This window comes from Chaetura pelagica, unplaced genomic scaffold (genome assembly GCF_000747805.2).
Source record: "Chaetura pelagica isolate M959 unplaced genomic scaffold, ChaPel_1.0 scaffold1098, whole genome shotgun sequence".
In the NCBI taxonomy this organism is placed as follows: Eukaryota; Metazoa; Chordata; class Aves; order Apodiformes; family Apodidae; genus Chaetura; species Chaetura pelagica.
The window spans coordinates 282,076-301,842 of record NW_009954179.1 but is presented as its reverse complement, the minus strand read 5'-3'; the positions used below and the strand labels follow the sequence as shown (position 1 = coordinate 301,842).

General features: G+C 38.3%; 1 protein-coding gene across 1 annotated transcript in view; it reads right to left on the bottom strand.

Annotated features, from left to right (window-relative positions):
- ANK2 (ankyrin 2, neuronal) overlaps positions 1 to 19,767 on the bottom strand; it is a 154,479-nt gene that overhangs the window by 42,015 nt on the left and 92,697 nt on the right. Inside the window, exons 25-27 of the mRNA XM_010002856.1 lie at positions 17,539 to 17,683; positions 11,790 to 11,892; positions 10,763 to 10,866 (exon numbers count right to left, since the gene is read on the bottom strand). Of these exons, the coding sequence (XP_010001158.1) occupies positions 10,763 to 10,866; positions 11,790 to 11,892; positions 17,539 to 17,683 (352 nt within the window). The remainder of the gene's footprint in view (positions 1 to 10,762; positions 10,867 to 11,789; positions 11,893 to 17,538; positions 17,684 to 19,767) is intronic.

The following is a 19,767-nucleotide window of genomic DNA, read 5'->3' as shown; positions in this document are numbered from 1 at the left end:
GGCTTGCATTGCAATTTTCCATTTATTGTATGAAGCAGTATTAGCAAAGTGGTTCTGACTTCTGTCTCAGAGAATTAACCCAAGTCTCTATTATAATGGATGTGTTACAGGTGGTTAATAACACTGAGTGCTAGAGGAAGAGCTTCATGTGTTGATGCTAAAACTCTAAGCAACAGAAAGGAAATTAGACACCAAACACACCGAAACCCCTTTGGTTATGTTCCACATACGTAATCAGCTACGTATGTAAACATAGCTCTGGCTCAAGGTGAGCAATCAGAAAAAGCCTTTCTCCCATGTGAAGCACCAAATCATGCTAAGATCATTTGTTAATTCAACTGACAGCTTCAATCTCAACAGGAAGCCTTATTTTGCAAGTGCTGCTGTTGGTAAAAATACCAGCAGTCGCTAATAAATGTGAGCACCTGCGTATGTACCTATTTCAAGTGAAAAATATCACTACTCTGTACCTGCAAGCATCTCTATTGTAACGTTGGCACTTTTAAAATACTTTACAGGCAAATAATCTTATTGAAGGAGATTACTTATTGCTCAAGAATATAAAGCCAATTCTCACTGGAGGGGTCGCTGGGATTTTTTTCGGTTATAATTTTGTAGTTATTTGATAAACTACAATTTCTACACAAAAAATGGGTTTGGATTTAAAAAAAAAAATCCAATTTCATTCTGGACTGAGTGGCTATGATTTGTAATACATCAGTGGAGCTAGCACCTATTTATATAAAACCCTCAACACATCAATATTCTTTGAAGACAAATTTGGATTCTGGTGAGACGAAAATAGCTACAGACGCTGTATCAGAGGTTTATTTATGGATTTGTGCATCATTCTGTGTTGCTTTGCATAGCAATACAATGTATCAGTGGAAAACTTACAGATGCAGAAAGCCATCTACAGGGAGTCATCTTCTAGCAGAAGGTAAATGATCTTATTTATTTCTTTTTCTTTAAAAGGGAGAAAAACATTTCATGGAATTTCTCTTGCACAGAACTTTTTATAGTTCCATATATAACCAATAGGTAGATTTTGACAGATTTGTTACAAAGACTGGGGACATTTCTGGGAAAGGTGTAGAACTACTTCATTTTTATATATATATATATTTATTTTTTTTTACTGGTTTATGTCTTGGGATCATGCCTGATGTGGGATGGGAATGTCAGGTTGCTGGAAGTGAAAATAAGAGTAGATGAGACAGAAAGGTATCAGGCCTGCTTCTAGCCACTAAAACTGAACCATCACATGGGGAGTCGCAGAAATGCTACTGAAGGACCTGCAATAGAGAAAAGCCCTTTACAACATGAGTAACAAACACAGGTATGTTTTCCACCGTCCCCTTGACCGCTCTGTGCAACAAACACTGCGCCCATTCATTGTCCACACAGCTACGAGTAGTCCCACATGCTGTAAAAAAACACAACACTCAACACACCGTGCAAGTCAGGAGAGATGGAGGATGGGAAGGGGCCACAAGCGCCAGTCGGCAGCACACCATGCACCACGGATGCCAGTCTTTCCCACACATGCAGTCTCCTAGTCTACTGCCATTCATATACCTCTAGGTTTTGCTTAGTGTAAAAGTCTGGGTAGTACAACCATTATCTCTTTCCTTAGAGGTTGGTGTTTCTGTGGTTTTAACAAAGGGGGGGGGAAAAAAAAAAGAAAATGAAAACATTTTACAGCTTTGATTCTCTGAGGTTTAATTTAGAAAAATGGGAGCTTCCTTCATAAAATACACATTTTTTTACATCTTAAAGCACAGATGAAAGAAGAGCTGAAGGGATATGAAATGCTCAGTTGATGCAGTAATGCTCTCTGGCTTGCATTGCAATTTTCCATTTATTGTATGAAGCAGTATTAGCAAAGTGGTTCTGACTTCTGTCTCAGAGAATTAACCCAAGTCTCTATTATAATGGATGTGTTACAGGTGGTTAATAACACTGAGTGCTAGAGGAAGAGCTTCATGTGTTGATGCTAAAACTCTAAGCAACAGAAATGCTACCCCCACAATTACCAGAAGCTAATGAGTGCACTTACTGAATAAAATTAGCCTTGGCATTTTTCATTTTGTAAGCTGTCACGAATACAGTTTTTAGGATTATTTTCATTATTGGTGCAATACTGAAAATTGTAGACTTTAACAATAGGTCACCTCCTTCCACTGTCCATCACTGAAATATTACTGCTAGGTCATCTGTCTTATGTCCTTCTCAGCTTAGCTCCCCAAGTGCCTCAGCAATGCCAAAACCACTGTTAACTGCTAGAAGAATACATACACACAAAAGGTAAGGATCCAAATCAGACAGTCTCCCTTTTGAATGTGCCTGGTGGGTCAGAGCAAGGTCTGCCAGGGAATCCAACACAAGGCCTAGCAGTCATATATCACTGAAAAAACCAACTGTTGCTCCAAAGAGTGGAAAAACAGGCAAACATAAGTATCATTGGAAGGTGGACACAAAGATAAAAATACTTAGGATAAAAACAGGACGACATGATTATTATTATTATTATTCACTGTAAAAAAACCAGCCACTTCTATCACAAAGATCTAATGTATTTACTAAATAACAAGATACAATCTGGCAAACAGGAACAGTCATCACAGTTTACACCAAAAAATAGATTTGTGCCATGTCACTGACACAAACCCCCAGCAGAAAGGGGAGATTCCTGCAGGGTTCTGTGGCTTCTGCATGAGTCTTTTCCACTGAAGACACTGCAAGTGCCCTTCATCTGCTGGACAGCAAGCCCAGGCAAATACAGAATAGGGAGAGCAAGGCATCCAGTCAGTTATCATCCTGAATATGGATGGGCCAGGTCACAAAACCAGCAGTGAACTAGTATGAAATTTCTGGGAAAAAAAATGTTGGAGAACTGGCATGAAAGGAGTGCAAAAGAAAGAAACCAAAGGGGAAAATTCCTCAGCTCTAGAGCTGTGGCATAAAAATCTGAAAGGATAATACACTGGTGCAGGGTTTGCAGAGCTGGAACAGAATGTAATAACACATTCTTTTTCACCATATCACCTTATTTATTTCCCAACCTTTGGCCACATTCATTTTTTCACCCACTTATTGAATCCAATTTCTTTTAATCTCTTCTTATTTTTATATTTAAAATCAGCACATTTCACATAATTTTGGTTATGCAACAGTCAAGCAACAAATAACTGATAATAAAGCATTTTCTGAACCATAGCAGCCTCTTTTTCTGCCTATTTGCTACATAATAGTGCATCTGGATAGTGACATTACTGTTGTAGGACTGGAAAAGCTTTGCCCTTTTGAAGGACTCTGTATATCAACATGCAAATAATTAATACAAAACTAGCACAGGAGATAAAACATGCTTTCTGAAATGCACATTTAGGAAAGCAAGAAGCTTGTATGACTAATAAAAAGGAAATGTAAAATGCAAATTAATTATTTTGTTGCCCACACATACACACATTATTCCTCCTCTCTCTGGTGTTTCTTTTACCAGATGTTGTCAATTGACAAGGCTGAGATAGGAAGAGATTGTACTCAAATGAGCAAACAAAACTAGCAGGAATAACTGGCAGATTAAGCCATCACTCTGGGAAGTGGTACCTTTTCATTATAAATGCCCATGGTCAAAAGGAAAACAATACATAATATGAGCATGTGACTAACACTAACATCAGAAATACTCCCTGAAGCTTAGGTGAGGGGCTGCTTCTCCTGTTATGTGGCAAGAGACAGTGCTTTGCTTTACCAGTCCTGAGAGGTACCCACTCAATCTTTGCACCCTTCTTCCCTGCTCTGACTTGAAATGTCACAAGATCCTCATTCTGCAAAGGGCACTGGGCACCCTCTACTCCTGTGAACTGGATGGTGCAAAAAGAGACTCGTGGCTAAGCAGGAAACACAGTTACTCCCTGTTCCAATTGCAGGGAGGACTACTACAAGCACTACCAACCATCTTACGTACAGAGGATGAAAAGGAGAGGGCTCATTAAAGAGAAACACAAATGGCTGTGAAGAGCTCAAGAGGAGAACAAAAACAAGTAAAAAAAATATTGTTAATCAAAGGGATTGAAGGGAAACAGCTCTTACAGGTCATCACTAGAAGGGAAGAAAGGAAGCATCCTAAAAAATTAGGCTGATGTTTCTTACATGCTTCTAAAAGAATATATTGTAATATAAAAAAATTAACAACAACGTAAAAGAAGCCAAAATAGCAGGAACTCCATGTAGCTGCAGTTTTCAGAAGGGGTTACATATGGCATAATAGGGGAAGGAAAACTTAGCAGGGACTAACTGTGGTTCAAAGAAATTAGGTAAAACAGAGGAGATGGAAAACAATACAAATAGGAAAACACTTGGACAGCTGATGAATAGGAAAACATTCTTGTGAGCCACTTAAAACAAAGGTGGCCAAAATAAGTGAACTGACTGATCAAGCAAGGCATCAAAATTACATATACTTTCCATTGGCAAAAGCATATTTCAGAATGTTTTACATGTCCTTCCTATAGTAACTACATGTAGGGGAAGCATCCTTCTTTAGCACTGACTTCAGTTTATCTTGGCAACCCATGGCAAGAACTGAAGTTTCAAGTAAGGGATGATTCAAAAACAAAGCAGATCATGGGTTAAAAAGGAATCTTCATTTTTGAAAGCCAAGGGTGACTAGGGCAACAATGAGATGACCTTTCTCAGTACTAAGACAGCCCTTGAGAAAGTTTCAACCCCAACCACTCTGTAATTTTCTGCAAGTTGATTTAGAAATGATGCATGACACAAACAGGTGACCTGACAGCCTCGCAAATTGGATCAATACTGAGCTTTGCTGAGATTTAGCAAAGTGGTAGCCCAACATAACAGGAAAATCACTGAAACAAATTAGGTTTTGGGAAATCACCGCCTTCTCTCTTTTAAAGAGAATGAAGGGGAAATCAGGAATTATTTTTTTTAATGAAAAAGAAAAAGAATAAAAGCAATTATTTTCTAGGAATAAGTTACAGACTGCTCCTGTTACACACCTTGTCAGCAGTTAGATGAAGCATCATCCATTTTCCTCTAATTTAGTAATATTTACTCATAAATTAGACAGACCATTTCATTATCTTTAATTTCAGAGCAATTTAAAACTATGTACTTGCCATATGAAAAGTATATCAAATGACATTTGCTACAGCACCTTTCTGGTTGAGGACATATATTAAAAGGCCCTAAAACTTTCAAGCTGTTTCCACACCTACAGAGAGCAGAGAAAACAGAACTGGGTTTTTTAATGGCTCCACTTGAACAAAACACAGACAATTTATGCATTGGGTTTATCCACCTTACAAGGACAAAAAGCTGTATTTTCATGAAATATTTGTATTTCAGATCTGAGCCTGAGTTATCCACTTTGCTGATTTTATTAATTTATTATTATAAAACCTGAACTTGGTTTTACCCTGTATGTTGTTTGTTCTACATGCTCATCTGAGAGATAACAGCAGATGAACAAATCAAATAAAAAATGGATGTATCAACACTGGGGGTGAAAAAAAGATCCTATGTGCTCTGGGAAGAATCACTGCTATGTGAGCAGCTTTGTGGAAGAGCCACAGTTTCAGGTGGCTGCGAACACAAGCAGGTTGGCACTCAAACATACTTCTCATTCTGCAGAATCATTTGAAGAGCCATGCAAACCTAGCACTGGGAATTGTCCTTCTGAACAGGCAACAGTTCTTTAAACACACAATCCACCACCACTTTCATAGGGACAGCTCAGGTATGACTGCTCTTTCAAACTAGCCAGGCAGGCACACATGCTCTCATCCAGTAGCAGGAAACAATAAAAAAGCTCTAAGTAGAGAACATCCATTGGACACACATTTAAGAACTTTTCTGCATACATGGTCTTATTTTTTAAAAGAAACTGGGAAACAAGGAGATAGCAGCATTCAGTGTTAGTCGCAGTGTGAAGAAGCAGAAATAAACAACCAGGGTGCTTCAGCCATTGTAAAGTGTTCAGCTGGAGAAGGAAAACTGATGGAGTCTGAAATGAAGGAAAAAAGGCCTTGATCCAGCTCCCACTGAAGTCAACAGCAACTACCTCAGTGTGCTTTCCATCAGGCTGCAATTATACCATCCATAAATAAGGCACATTCCAGGAGGACAAAAAACATGACCCTACACAGGAAACCACTGGAGTATTAACTTGAGGCAACATCCTCTTCACTGCACTGATCAACTACAGAGAGATTGAGGGACCTGGTTTGTAGCTTGGATTTTTGTTTAGCCATTCAGTAATTCTGAAGAGCTGAATATTCAAGGAGATGTTCACCTTTCTACAGTTATGTGAAAGGAGATGAAGAGGTATTGTGTCAATCAACACTCATTTTGCCAAGTGAAGATGATCTCCTCTGGGAAGGTTCTGCCTCAGGTGTTCTGTGCAGGATGCAACGTGCCAGTGATTCAAGCATTGATCAACTGAGGGCACAAAAAAACTGCACATGGCATGAAAAATTAAACATACTGGGTTTGTGCAGCTATTTTGCTGGCTCCAATATGGTGGCAAAATTTGGAAAATGGGGTCTAGGGACTGTCTCTGCAATATTCTTTACAGACAAGTGAGATAAAAGGTTCGCTTTGTGCTAGAACATTTGAAATTAAACTCATCTATGGTGGTTTGTGCTGAAGTATCTGTGTTTTTTTTCCCCTCTTCCAGTAACATTAAACTATGCCACCAACTGAGAAAATGTATTGTTAATGAAATCAATGGTCAAAACAATCTAGGAACTTAGAAGGAGCTTTGTTAAGATTTTTTTTTGCAGTGGACTATGTGTCCAGTATTCTTCTCTTACAGAGGACATAGCAGATGGAAGAAAGTGGACACTTACTGTATAAGAAGAGGAACAGGGCCATGTGTAACTATTCTAGTCACAGATTTGGTTTTTTTTATCTTGACTAACATGCACTATCAAAACACTAAAGCATCCTGAAGCAAGGTAAGAGAGGAGGATAAACAGGGTGGGTGAGAAAAACAACATATTAAAGCAAGAAATGATGCAGAAGTTCACCTGCTGTTGTCATGATCAAGACATGGAGAAGAGCATCTGCAACAGAATAGATGATTTAACATCAAAAAGGAAAAGCAAAAAAAGAATGAGTTAAACAAAATACTGGAAAAATGAAACAGATTTCTAAAATAAACACATGAACATATACATATATGTGCACATTTATTACACATGAGAAGGTAGGAATGAGTATGAAAAAAAAGTCTACATAAACTTCCCTGGCACAAATGGTCACTACTAGTAGAGCTGTAAACCTAGAGTGATCTGGTTTCTCTACACACACCCTCAAACTGGCAGTCAGGCAACTATAATGTACAATTTGATTCCAAGTAAATCTTTCAGCAAAAGCTGCTTGGTTTAGGTGTGCCCTTCTAAAATTTGGACCACAGCGTATCAAAGGGTAGGGTGTCCAAGGTAATTCCAGCAGTATTTCTGGTAACACAGTAATTAAATACTTTTATTTTCTTCAAAGTTCCTATAAATACATTATGTCCTCCACTTTCTGCCTTTTCAACATGTTTCTTGTCCTCCTTTTGTTTTGCACTACAGAATTACAAACTCCAAACGTTCAGTTTCGGGCTCTGTCACGCAGCCAGTTGGTTTTCTAAGGTCCCTTTTTATTACCTACCTCTCCATGAACAGCCATTTGCTAGTAACAAAACACTCCTGCTGTGTCTCCTTATTGTAACTTTCTGAGTAAAGGTCTTTATGACAGTGTAATTTGAAATCATTTAGACTTTCAGATTTTAGAAGTGACTATCAGCTGATCGCTGCCAAGTCCTGTTTCCATAAGTATTTCCAGGAAATTAATCTCACATTGGAGAAAACAATATTATGGATTCAAAATGCAACACTTGAAATATATTTTGTTTACCTTGTTAGCAAGGATCCAGCCTCCTTTTTTGCAGACATGCAGCTAAGAATGATAATTCATGTTATTTGTCACAGTTTGAGCTGCCCCCACTCCCTCAGCCTTCTCCCTTTTTCATTGATGGAACCAACAACTTCCAGAAAGGTCATTTCACTAATAATATCCCAGCTGTTTTAATTTTGTCAGACACAAGTACCAATACACTTGGATCATCTAATAGTCAAATAGGAAGTGTTTTTTTTTCTCAAATTATATAAAAGAAGTCAATATATGTAATTAAAACAGCTTTACTGTGAACAAGACAGAGCTGGAAAAACTGCAGAGCTGCGACATATCTTGGTCTAGAACACAAAACCAAGTTAATATCAAAGCATAAATGCAAAGCTCCTGCCTTACAGTGCCACGTTGCTGATATGTCAGATTTGCCTCTCTTCTTCTCTACCATACCTGTACATATTTGTCAGTAAAATTCTTAGAAATACAATCTATGTGACTGAACTGTGGAAATACATGTCACTGTATCACCAGAACCCAGGTATGAAAAATAACATCATTGTGCACACAATGTACACTTTAAAATCTCATAGTGAGCCTTATCTTTACCAATCATACTAACTACTGTGGGTGATGGAGGCATAAGACTCTGGTACTGTCAAGAAATATTTAAATGCTGCAAGTGAAAGGAAACCTTTCAGCTCAGTGTTCTTTTGCCTCCCAGCTTAATGAAATATAAGTGTTCTCCCTGAATGGGATACTGAGATTACAACTGTGAAATCCATTAACATTTTTGTAGGCATCAGTTCTGTCCCTCACAATGCTTCAGCAGCAAATGATACATAATATACCCTAATATTATCAGCAAAGTGATAAAACTCTGTCTTACTGGATATTTAGCACCCAAACATTCTGGTGCATTCAGAGATCCTTAACTAGCTTTATCAGGAGAAGTAACTCTGATTCTGACGTGCTGAAAAGAAGTTTAAATGCAGGGATTGAAACATTTTCCCTCAGCCAGTGTATGAAACTATTTGGAATCTGTTAAATGACCAGGAGATGTGTCCTTAGACATTGTGAGCACCACAAGAGTGTTAGCTCTTCAGAGAGAAATTATTTTCTTGTTTTTCAAACCAACTGCCAAAGATTCTGGCCACAGATCTTGCTTTTCTTTCCTTATTGATGAAATTACCAACACACTGAAACTCTTAAGAGTTACATTTACATTTTAAATGAACAGTTAAAACATTTTCCTCCTCTGAAATTTCAGACATAGGAGAAGTTCTTGTTAGTTATGCAAAAGCTGGAAGAAATGCCTGTGAGATTCTACACCAAGAGAGAGCAGTTCTTGATAAACTTTATCCCTTTGCTTGGTGGTGTTACTCTGGGACCCACAGAAACCCTTCCTCACCATGGGAGATCAGTAAGAACCCAACAACAATTTGTGGTCTGTTAAATGTCACTACTCCATACAAGGCTGCAGAGAGTATTGCTCCTATTAAAATCAAATGTTCTCCTCCTACCACTAGCATCCTCATCACCCCAAAATATTTATATACCACTAATATTTTTTTTAAAAAAAGAACCACCAAATTTTTGCACATCCAAGAAATGAATGCAACTCTTCTAGAAGGTATTTAGTTCATCCTTGACAATCAGTGAAAAGACCTACCTTTCTGAAAGTGAAAAGTAATACATCCTTTGGAAAAAGCCTGTGAACTATTTGGGATTAGAATAAGCTACCAAAACAACTTTTAAGCTTACATACTGACATATATGCAAACACACACATACTGTCCACATGAAGTATTTTTGTTTAATTTGTTAGTTTCAGAGCTCATGAAAAGCAAATAAAACCAACACTGGTCACAGCCAAATATTCTGCTATGACAATATTGCTCCTCTTCTAGCACAGGACTGCCTCTCATTCCAAATGGGATTCCAGTGTTATTTTTTGAAAGATATGGGCTGTAAGATTGTTGCAAACTCATTTGAGATGAAGAAAAAAAAAATCTTTCTCCTTGTGATGCCCAGCCATGCAGCATTCAGTGTAGCTCCACAGAAAGGAAAGGCTTTGTTATGACATCAGTTCCTTATTAATTCATCTGCATATGCCTCATCAAATCTGATGGCAGGGCACAAGTGTAGAATTCAGTGTAAAGAATAAAATTACTTAAAACCCAGTAAGTAAGCACTTGAAACAACTGCAGCTACAGATTTTGAGGCCAACCGGGATCAACTGAATAAGCATGAATTTGGCTGCATTTTGACCTGTCTTACTCGATTTCAGTGTGCTTGCTTAAATGCAAATGCTTACAAAGAGCCAGTTGTGAGAATACATTAGCATAGCAGCCAAATATATACAAAGCACGTGATGTTTAGGTTGCCTTCCTGTTACAGAGTTCATGTAACTTAAAATCCTTGGTTTCTTTTTTTAGCAATCACGACAAACACTACAGTCAGTGCTAACCTAAACTACGTCACCAGCATAGGAAGTACTCACCATCTGGAGTGATTAGGCCTTTGGTCTCAATTATCACTAACTTTTAAAAGGCACTGTATTTATTTCTCCATAAAATTCCCACCAATGCACGTGTGTATGTGTCGATTATCTCATTCATCCCTCTGGAACTTGGCTGAAAGCTCACTGACCTGCAGCAACTTCAGAGCACTCAGGTTTGCTTGACTGTCAGAGCTTAAGACATCGTAACCCTTTATGGACAGCTCTAAGAGGCAATGAATTAAAATATAACTCCTAATTAAGCATTAGTTGAAGCTGCTGCCACTGCAGATATGCTGTTGCCTTTTTTTTTAGTAAAATGCTAATTGATACACTCACCCTGAATGAATAGGGCTGGAAGAAAGAGCCACATTGTCCAGGTTTTCAGGGCCCCAGCTTAGGCGATATGAATTCCTTTCAGCTTCTTTGGCCAGAGTTGTTACCTTGGTAAGCAAAAAAACCCTCTTTTTACTCCAATGAAATCAATTCATTAAGCAAACAATAAGAAGATGTATTTTGCATAGTAGTGCCGAAAGCATTTTAAAGTTGTTTTTTTAAAAAAAACATAAAACTAAAGAGTAATAACAACATTAAGATGTTAGAAAACCCTTATTGCAAGATTTTGTACTGGTTCAAAATAATCATGTCAGTGGTGCCAGTGAAATGAATGCTGAGATTTACCAAAGTGGCAATTCCCAAATATTGTTTTTAATGGTTTTAATAAGTAATTTTAATAATAAAAATTATAATATTTAATAATAATTTTAATAAGTATTTTTAATTGTTTTAATAAGTACTCTATAACAACATTAAGATGTTAGAAAACCCTTATTGCAAGATTTTGTACTGGTTCAAAATAATCATGTCAGTGGTGCCAGTGAAATGAATGCTGAGATTTACCAAAGTGGCAATTCCCAAATATTGTTTTTAATGGTTTTAATAAGTAATTTTAATAATAAAAATTATAATACTTAATAATAATAATAATTTTAATAAGTAGTTTTAATTGTTTTAATAAGTACTCTGCAGCATAGTATCTCTGAGGACAATGGCCATGAGTTCATTAGATCTCCTGAATACTTAAGCCCTGTGGCTGTTAACATAATCCAAAAATCAGTTACAATGGAGAACACTACAAAGACAGTCCCTTCAGTGTATTCAAACAGCTTCCCCACTTCTTTTGGAACGGAGTTTAAGACAGCACAGCACAATATGCCATTAAACATCAATGAAAATTAGATTTATCTTCAAATGAGGCAGCAGACACGACACGGTACCACTAGCACAACCTGAGCTGTCATCTTTTTTTTTTTTTCTATTTGCATATTTGCCCGCCCTGTAAGTGAACTGAAGAGACTCTGCTCACCTGCTGGCTGGGGATGACGACGGTGTCGTCGATCATGGCGCTGTCCCTCAGGTAGGAGACGTGGCTCAGGGTGTGGGACCTGTCTGAACTGAAGGACCGCAGGCTGGCAGGTTGGTGGGATGCCAGAGCAACGCGCCAGCAGTACAGATGATGTTGGGAAGGTGTCATGACAGATCGAGTGGGAGAATGAGAAAAGCGCGCTATTAGCGATATGATGCAGCTTCCAGGGGGAGTAGGGAGTAGTCACAGGGAGGGGAAACAGCTCTACAGATCTGGGCTATGCTGCCTTGCTGTCCACGGGCCACAAAGTCTTGTGGCTGACTCCTCTGCTTCAAAATGCAGAGCCTAGAGATCAACCTATATGACAGCCGATTGTACACAAACGCTTTATTCTTGGCTTTGTGGCCTGATAAGTTTCCTTATAATAAAGAGCCTTAATTTCTGTTAATGAAGGCTCTTTGGAGGAGTTCTCCCTCCTGCTGCGCCACGCAAGCAAACCACTGTAGCAAACCAGAATGCTAACATCTGCAGAAAAGCTGAAAAGACTCTGAAGCTTCATTATTGACCTACTCTCTCTTAAAACTGAACATAAGTAAGCTTGCTACTGTCCCCTGGAAGATACACACAGCAAGGTGAATTGTGGCCAGCCACAAGCTCCTGTGTGAAGCAAAATTCATCCTCTGTATGCCAACAGCACCTTTAGAGAGGCAGTCCAAACGTGAGCACTGTTTGCTTTGTAAGTACACACAGGTCTACAGAAAACTGGTTGCTGTAGCAATGAGAGATGCAAGGCAGTAAATAAGCTGCTTCCAAGCACTGGCTCAGAATGGAACTGCAGTATTCAACAGCAAAAAGCAAAAAAAAGACAAGTAAAACACCACAGAAAGACATATGGAGGTAAATGGGGTTTCTGCTACCAAATACCATTAGTTTCTTCCTTTAAATATTTATTAGCAGTAGCACAACAACAGTGATTTTTAAAAGCCACCTTCAGATGCTGCACGTGTACTCTGTGATGTTGTTCTGTATCTTGAGGAACATAGTACATCTACCTGAAGGAAGCAGTTTTATTTTCATGGCTTACACATCCATGAGTAGCACCCATAATGACTAACACACTGAATCAGAACAATAGGCCATTTATCTAGATACAGAGATTTTCAATAATTCATTTTCAGCAGCTAGCAACAAAAAAGTCATGTGTATATTAAGGATGTGAGATTCAAGTGCTTTAAAAGCAGATCTTGTTGGAAATAATATTTAATCATCTGATCCAAACCAGTCAGCCTTTTTTAACAATAGCTACATTCATTCAATAATTTTTGATCCATTTTTAGAAGAAAATTATTACCCCATTTTTATTAGAAATATATAACATGGAAGAATAATCAATGCAATGATGGTTGACTTTTCTGATCCAAACCAGTCAGCCTTTTTTAACAACAGCTACCATTCATTCACTAATTTTTGATCCATTTTTAGAAGCAAATTATTACCTCATTTTTATTAGAAATATATAACGTGGAAGAATAATCAATGCTGTTGATGGTTGACTTCATTTATCTAGACACAGAGATTTTCAATAATTCATTTTCAGCAGCTAGCAACAAAAAAGTCATGTGTATATTAAGGATGTGAGATTCAAGTGCTTTAAAAGCAGATCTTGTTGGAAATAATATTTAATCATCTGATCCAAACCAGTCAGCCTTTTTTAACAATAGCTACATTCATTCAATAATTTTTGATCCATTTTTAGAAGAAAATTATTACCCCATTTTTATTAGAAATATATAACATGGAAGAATAATCAATGCAATGATGGTTGACTTTACCCAATGGCCTATTTACTACAACACTGAAAGCAAAGATAGGTATTACACATGTATCAGCCTTAGGAAAATCTTAAGAAAAAAACCCAAAACAACAATAAATAATCTCTCTTTCATGTCATGAAATGCCTTTCACCTGGACACGTTGAAGAGGTGAGACAAGTAAGGCTGGTATTACTGAAATTATGAAATTCTGGAGTAAAATTCTGAATCCATGAAAACAATCAATAAAATTTCATTGGGGACAAAAAATAAGTTCACCCTAACTCTGCACATAACACTTCAGAAAAAAAAAATTATGAAAGCAGATTTTGGTTAAACGTTTGAATGTGACTTGGGTAGGCAGAGTACACCTTGCTTGTTCATGACACAAGGACTTCAGGGAACACTTGTTCCTTGGTTGAAAAACAAGCCTTAGTAGCAGACCCCATTTGCCATCATTATCCTTTATTCATTCCAGTGTCTGACACTTAGAGAAGTGCTTTGCTGTGCCATGCAGTGCTTGTAGGTGCTTCAGCAGCCAAGCTGGAGGTTCTGCTATTCAGCTACTGTCATGTCCTCAAGAGATACTGAATGAAAGGAAGTATGTACCAGATATGACTGTTTATCTGTATGGTGATTTTGTACATATTCTCCTGCTAGTACCCAGTACTACTACTACCACCACTACAAGTAGCCCAGTACATATTCACTATGCAGTGCCAGTGTAGCTCCAGTAAATATCCAATATATTGAGGGTATGGACTTCCATCTACAGGCAAGGTATGCACAAACAAGACTAAGGTTTGCAGTAAATTATAAGTTTACTTTTCCTACTCCATTTCAGAACTAGTGTCCTGTGTGCTGTATCAGCTAAATGAAGAGCAAACCAGAAATTAAAAGGTCTGTGCATCTGAGACTTAGAAATAAAGGCACCAACTGAAACAACATTCCAGTTACAGAAGTGTAGTGGCACTGAACAGAATTTGGCTTTTATTATTGTTGTAATACTGTAAAACCAAAAAACCTAAATCACAGAGATAAAACTAATGTGTAAATACAGAGTCTCTCCAAATCTGGTTGATCAATCTAAAGTCACAGGGGCTCTAGGGTCAATAGCACTCTACTCAGCCCCAGAGACTGAGCTGTGGAACCCAGGAATGCTACAAAGCTCCTGAACAGAAGAATGTGTCTTGCTTACGTTCAATAATGCTCAGGCATGTGTCACCCATCTCTTCTAAGCCCTGAACAAAGTCCAGGTGGTATCCAGAAAATAAGAACAGCATACTCTAGCCAAGTTTCTAATCTGGGTGGCTGGGAGACCATGTTGCCCTATATCTCCACCTGCCAGCTTAGACTGAGCCTGTGAAAACCTGTGGTCCAGTGTATCACTTGTTGTGGGAAGTATATGCTGTTTCAGAAGCTGGGAAAAGAACCTGGTATCATTGAAACCTGTGTAAGTCAGCCTTGGAAATTATTCTCTATTTAAAGACTGAAAGCCTTCATCACACCTGTCACAGACCAGAAAGGTGGAAGGGATTTACAATCAAGTGAAGCCTTTTCATATCTGGTGAACAGATAAGTTCCAAATCAGTTCTGGCCCTCAATATCCCCAGGGAGAATCCAGCTAGTGTAGCCTCTTCTCTTTATTTTTTAATTCTATCACTGTTTCCCTATGCAGAGAAGGAAAATGGCTAACCTTGCCAGCAGCAGGGTGACAGAAGGACAGCTACCAGCTCTTGTCACCTAGTGCAGCTTCTCTGATCCTTGCTAACAGTATCTGCACAGGAGTCAGGGAAGTTTCTGTGGGACAGTGGCAGTGACCTTTCTAGACATTCCGAATTCACCACTGCATTTCATATTCATTTAAGGTTATAACTATCTCCAAAAGCAGTGTTGTTCAGCTGGTTCTTCAAAGCAGCTTTCCAGCACACAGCAGGCCTCCAAAATGGATGAACAGACACGTGCCATAAAGGGATATAGAGATAACATGGTTTCATGCTGTGCAATACCTACCTGGGCATGGTGCTAATGAAAGCATATGAAAAAGAATGAAGGGGAGAGAGAAATAAAATAAATAGGGAAGATGGTTACAAAAGAAAAAGGTATGTTTGTAAATCAGATTGTTTAATGCATAAGATTACATGAGTCTTGACTGCTAAAACTATTTTGCTGTACTTAACATCTTGAAAAAACAAAGTCAGTATAATGCAATGAAAGACACACTAGAGCAAAAGCAAAATAGTTTAAGCAGTGTCTGTGAAAATTCTTACAGCCAGTAACTTGACAGTGGTAGAAAATGAGACTATGGAGTTAGAAAGATATATTTTTCTCTTTCATTCTTTCTCCCTCTATAATTTTGCTTCATGTCAATATAATCATACTTGACACAGGGTGTGAAATAATTTTGATAAACACACAATAAAATACATCAGTTACGTGCCAGTGAAAATCTACTGAAATCCACTGACACTACTGAAAAGTTAAAATACTCTAATGGGAGCAGAAACTGTTTTAACACTTGCCTGCACAATCATTTCTATACAACATCTTAAAAGTCCAATAAAATAAAAACTTTGTTACCACTGAAAGCATGTGATACAAGGTTTTGACTTTTAAGCATTCTGCTGTAGTTCATAAACACCCTCTGAGACTTCAAAAGCCACACAGTCACTTTGTTTTCAGTGGATTCCCTCGAGCTGTCTAAAAACCAACAAAGACTCCCAGCTTACAGGACCTGAATGCTGAGGGATTTACACATGCTGTGAGGCAAACCAAACTGTTTCCTGAATTCTTTCACTCCAGGAGCAATTCACAGCCTACTGAAGTAAACAGAATGGATCCTACTGATTTCACTCAGCTCCAGAAATGCTGCCAGAATAACAATCAAGACTGGAGAATGAGGTTGGTTAAAAAGTCCTTCTGCTGCCAAGATCTCAATTTTTTTAATATATATTTTTTTCCCCTTTAGTGAACCCCAATTCTAAAGGCAGTAAGTCTGGAGATATTACTGACTGACACTAGACATTGTCATTTTCAATCAGGAATGTCTGGGTAGCCTATTCTAAACCAGAACTGTAGGTGTTAAATCTGCCAGTTTGAGTTGGCATTTATGCTCCCTGGTAAAGGCTCTCATTTTGAAAAGGAAACTCCATATTTTTTGTGGTTTAGAGTGACATTCTCTAAAATAAAAATAAATAAATATATTAAAGCTCCAGGCATTATTATTCCACAAATACATCTAGGCTTAAGTTCAACTTCTTAGATATAAGCAAATCAGAAAATTTTCTGGACTGAACACACATTCTTTTTCTAATATTTTTATCTTATTTTTGTACAATATGAATACTGTGAAAATTATTCTCTTTCCTGCTAAAACAACCACAATGAAAGAGAGAGAGTCAATGTGTTTCCTGACAGTATATTTAATGTCAATCCAACGTGGAATTACCAAATTATTGCTCCTTTCCTTATATCTATAGCCAGCAAACTATTCCAGAGAGGCAGCTCACCTAATGCTAAAACACCCACGTCCACCTATCCACCCACCCCCTGACTCAGGACAGGAGGAGATGGGGATGATTTATAAGCCCTTTCCATAGACAGCCAGACTCTTCCTTTTGCCTGACCACAAAGACAATAAAGCAAGCTTTGCTTTCTCAAGAACCAAGTAAGAATTACCAGCAAAATCTTCATGAGACTCCAAGTACACTATTAGTGCCAAATGTAGTAACATCTGGACTGGTCAGGAAACACCACCCCTGACTACACCTTCCTCCTACAAAGTGGCAACTGCCACACTTGCATACCTGATCAGGCAACTTTGACAAGTTCATCTCATGTCTCCCTTGGGCTAAAGACCCTGAGAAAGGGATCTCAAACATTTCTAACAACATGTGTGCAGAATTATCACAAGAAAAGATATGTGCCCAGGCAAATACCTGTCAGATCGGCCTCCTTCCAAGCTGTACCTTAGGTAGTTCATACCATCTAAGAACTGGCTGCTTGGTAAAGAGTCATCTCCTAGTTCTCTGAGGTCTTCTGGCCTAAGGTACTCTCCTCCATCTCCTGTCATTGTGTCATCACCTTTAAACCAAACACAGAGGGACAGAGATGAGTTCTCATACACACAGGTTTGATTGCATTTACATCTTGGGATGTTACATCTGGCTGGCACAAAAAACAGGAAGGCATTTTCCACTCAGGAAACACTGCAAACCACAAGCAATTAATGTATTTAATGCCACAGGCACATCCAGCAAGGTTTAAAAAAATAATAATAAATTAAATCAAGGCGATTAATCAATTAGTCTAATTTTTGCTGTTGCACATACTGGTAAGGGGCACATTTTCTGGCTGCTCTCTAAAGTGTGGTCTCTGTTCCTTTATCCATTTGAGCTCTCTGGTCACAGCTATGTGTTTATGATCAAATAGAAGTACTTATTTCACTGTAAGCTACATGTTTCCAGCTGAAAAGGTGTTTTCTGTGGCCTTATGTCCGATAGTTGCAAATCCTAACTTAAACTCCTCATTGTCTAAACTTCTCATCATATGAGGCTGCCTCATCCAAGCTCCAACATCCTTCTCTAATCAGCAAAAAAAAAAGGTCTTACTTCTAAAACATGGCAATATCCAGAAACTGGAAATAAGCTCACATACATGGTAATGATCACTAATCAGAAATGCTATTCAAAATTAATCAAAGCCTAATTATAATTGGTTATCTGACACAGTAACCTTTTTGCATGTACTCTGAATAATAAGGTTTCATTTCTTTATATTTTTCTTTGCAGTGTAAAATTATTTTTCCCCAGGAAATTCTGTCTCTATGAAGTCACAGTGAGCTTTTCCCCAGCAGGCTAACAAAACAAATTACATTGCCAAGCAACACGTAGATGTTTCTTCTCATTCCCATTTGCAACATGGTTCCTCTCCACAGTTTCTGCCTGGAGATTCTGTCACGTTAATGGTTAATTACTCCTGTATGAGCCCACAGGAGGCTTGGGGTAACCCACAGAACTGCACAGCACGACTCCAGGCCACTGACAGCTTCAAGCTTTCTCATTTTCAAAGCTGCATGGCCAAACGTCAAGAACCTGAAGCTCAGTTACACCAAGAAGTGTGAACAGAGGAGCAGCCTCCGGCACCCGCACGTTCCAGCTGCGGGACTTCGCCCCCACGTGCTGAGAACGGTTGGGTTAAGTGGCATCCGTGCTCTTTCAAACAGAACTCATTGGGGCATCAGGACTTGTGTGATTTATAGTCATAATAAAGCAAAATTGTAAAAAAAAAACCAATTAGTGCTGCTATTTCTGATACAGCATCTTCCCCTCCACTGCAAAATGTCACTGGCATTACAAGCTACCGGAGCAGAGCTGACTGCGAAAGGAAGAAATCTTGATACTTGTTTTCATGAAACAAACCAAACCAGCTCTTCTAGCTTGATGATTCACCTAATAAAGAAAGGATTATAATTCAGAATTTGTCATCTAAAGCTAAGTAACCTTTGGGAGCTTTAAGATTCTGTTGTATACACAAATATATGCAAAAATGAGGCCTAAATCCTTTCAGTAGAACAACAAAAGCTCTTGAAAATTCCATCTGCCCACATTAAGAGGGAGAAACTGGGCACAGTTTCACAGAAAACAATGAAATGCATTTAATCATTGCATGTTTCCTGTCTTCTGACAGATGATGCCTCCTGTTTCCTGGGAATGCCACATTATAAAGCACAGGGCTTGGTGAAAACTTGGAAGATATTAAGGCAATGCTGTTAATGAAACAGTAAAAGGCATTTCAAGTTATATTTTAAATAAACTAGATACTTATAATCACACCAGACATTCCATCTATAATAGAAACACAGGCAAAATCTCCACCACTTGAATCATACTCACATCCTTTAAAAACAAAATAAACCTCCCCTCTTATTTCAGCTTTGGCCTCCCTCTCATCTAAGAGCTGTCAATAATGAGTCTAAGTAACACTAGCAGTTTTAAGTGATGTGAACATCTGCAAACAGTAACAGGACTATCCATGAATATTTCACAATGTCTTCAGAACATTTATCAGTTGGTAACACAGCTTACTTGCCAGTCTACTAGTCCTGAGTGAGTGAACTAGAAGGCAAAGTCACTCCCCACCAACTACTTGTGCTCTCCCCTCTTTCC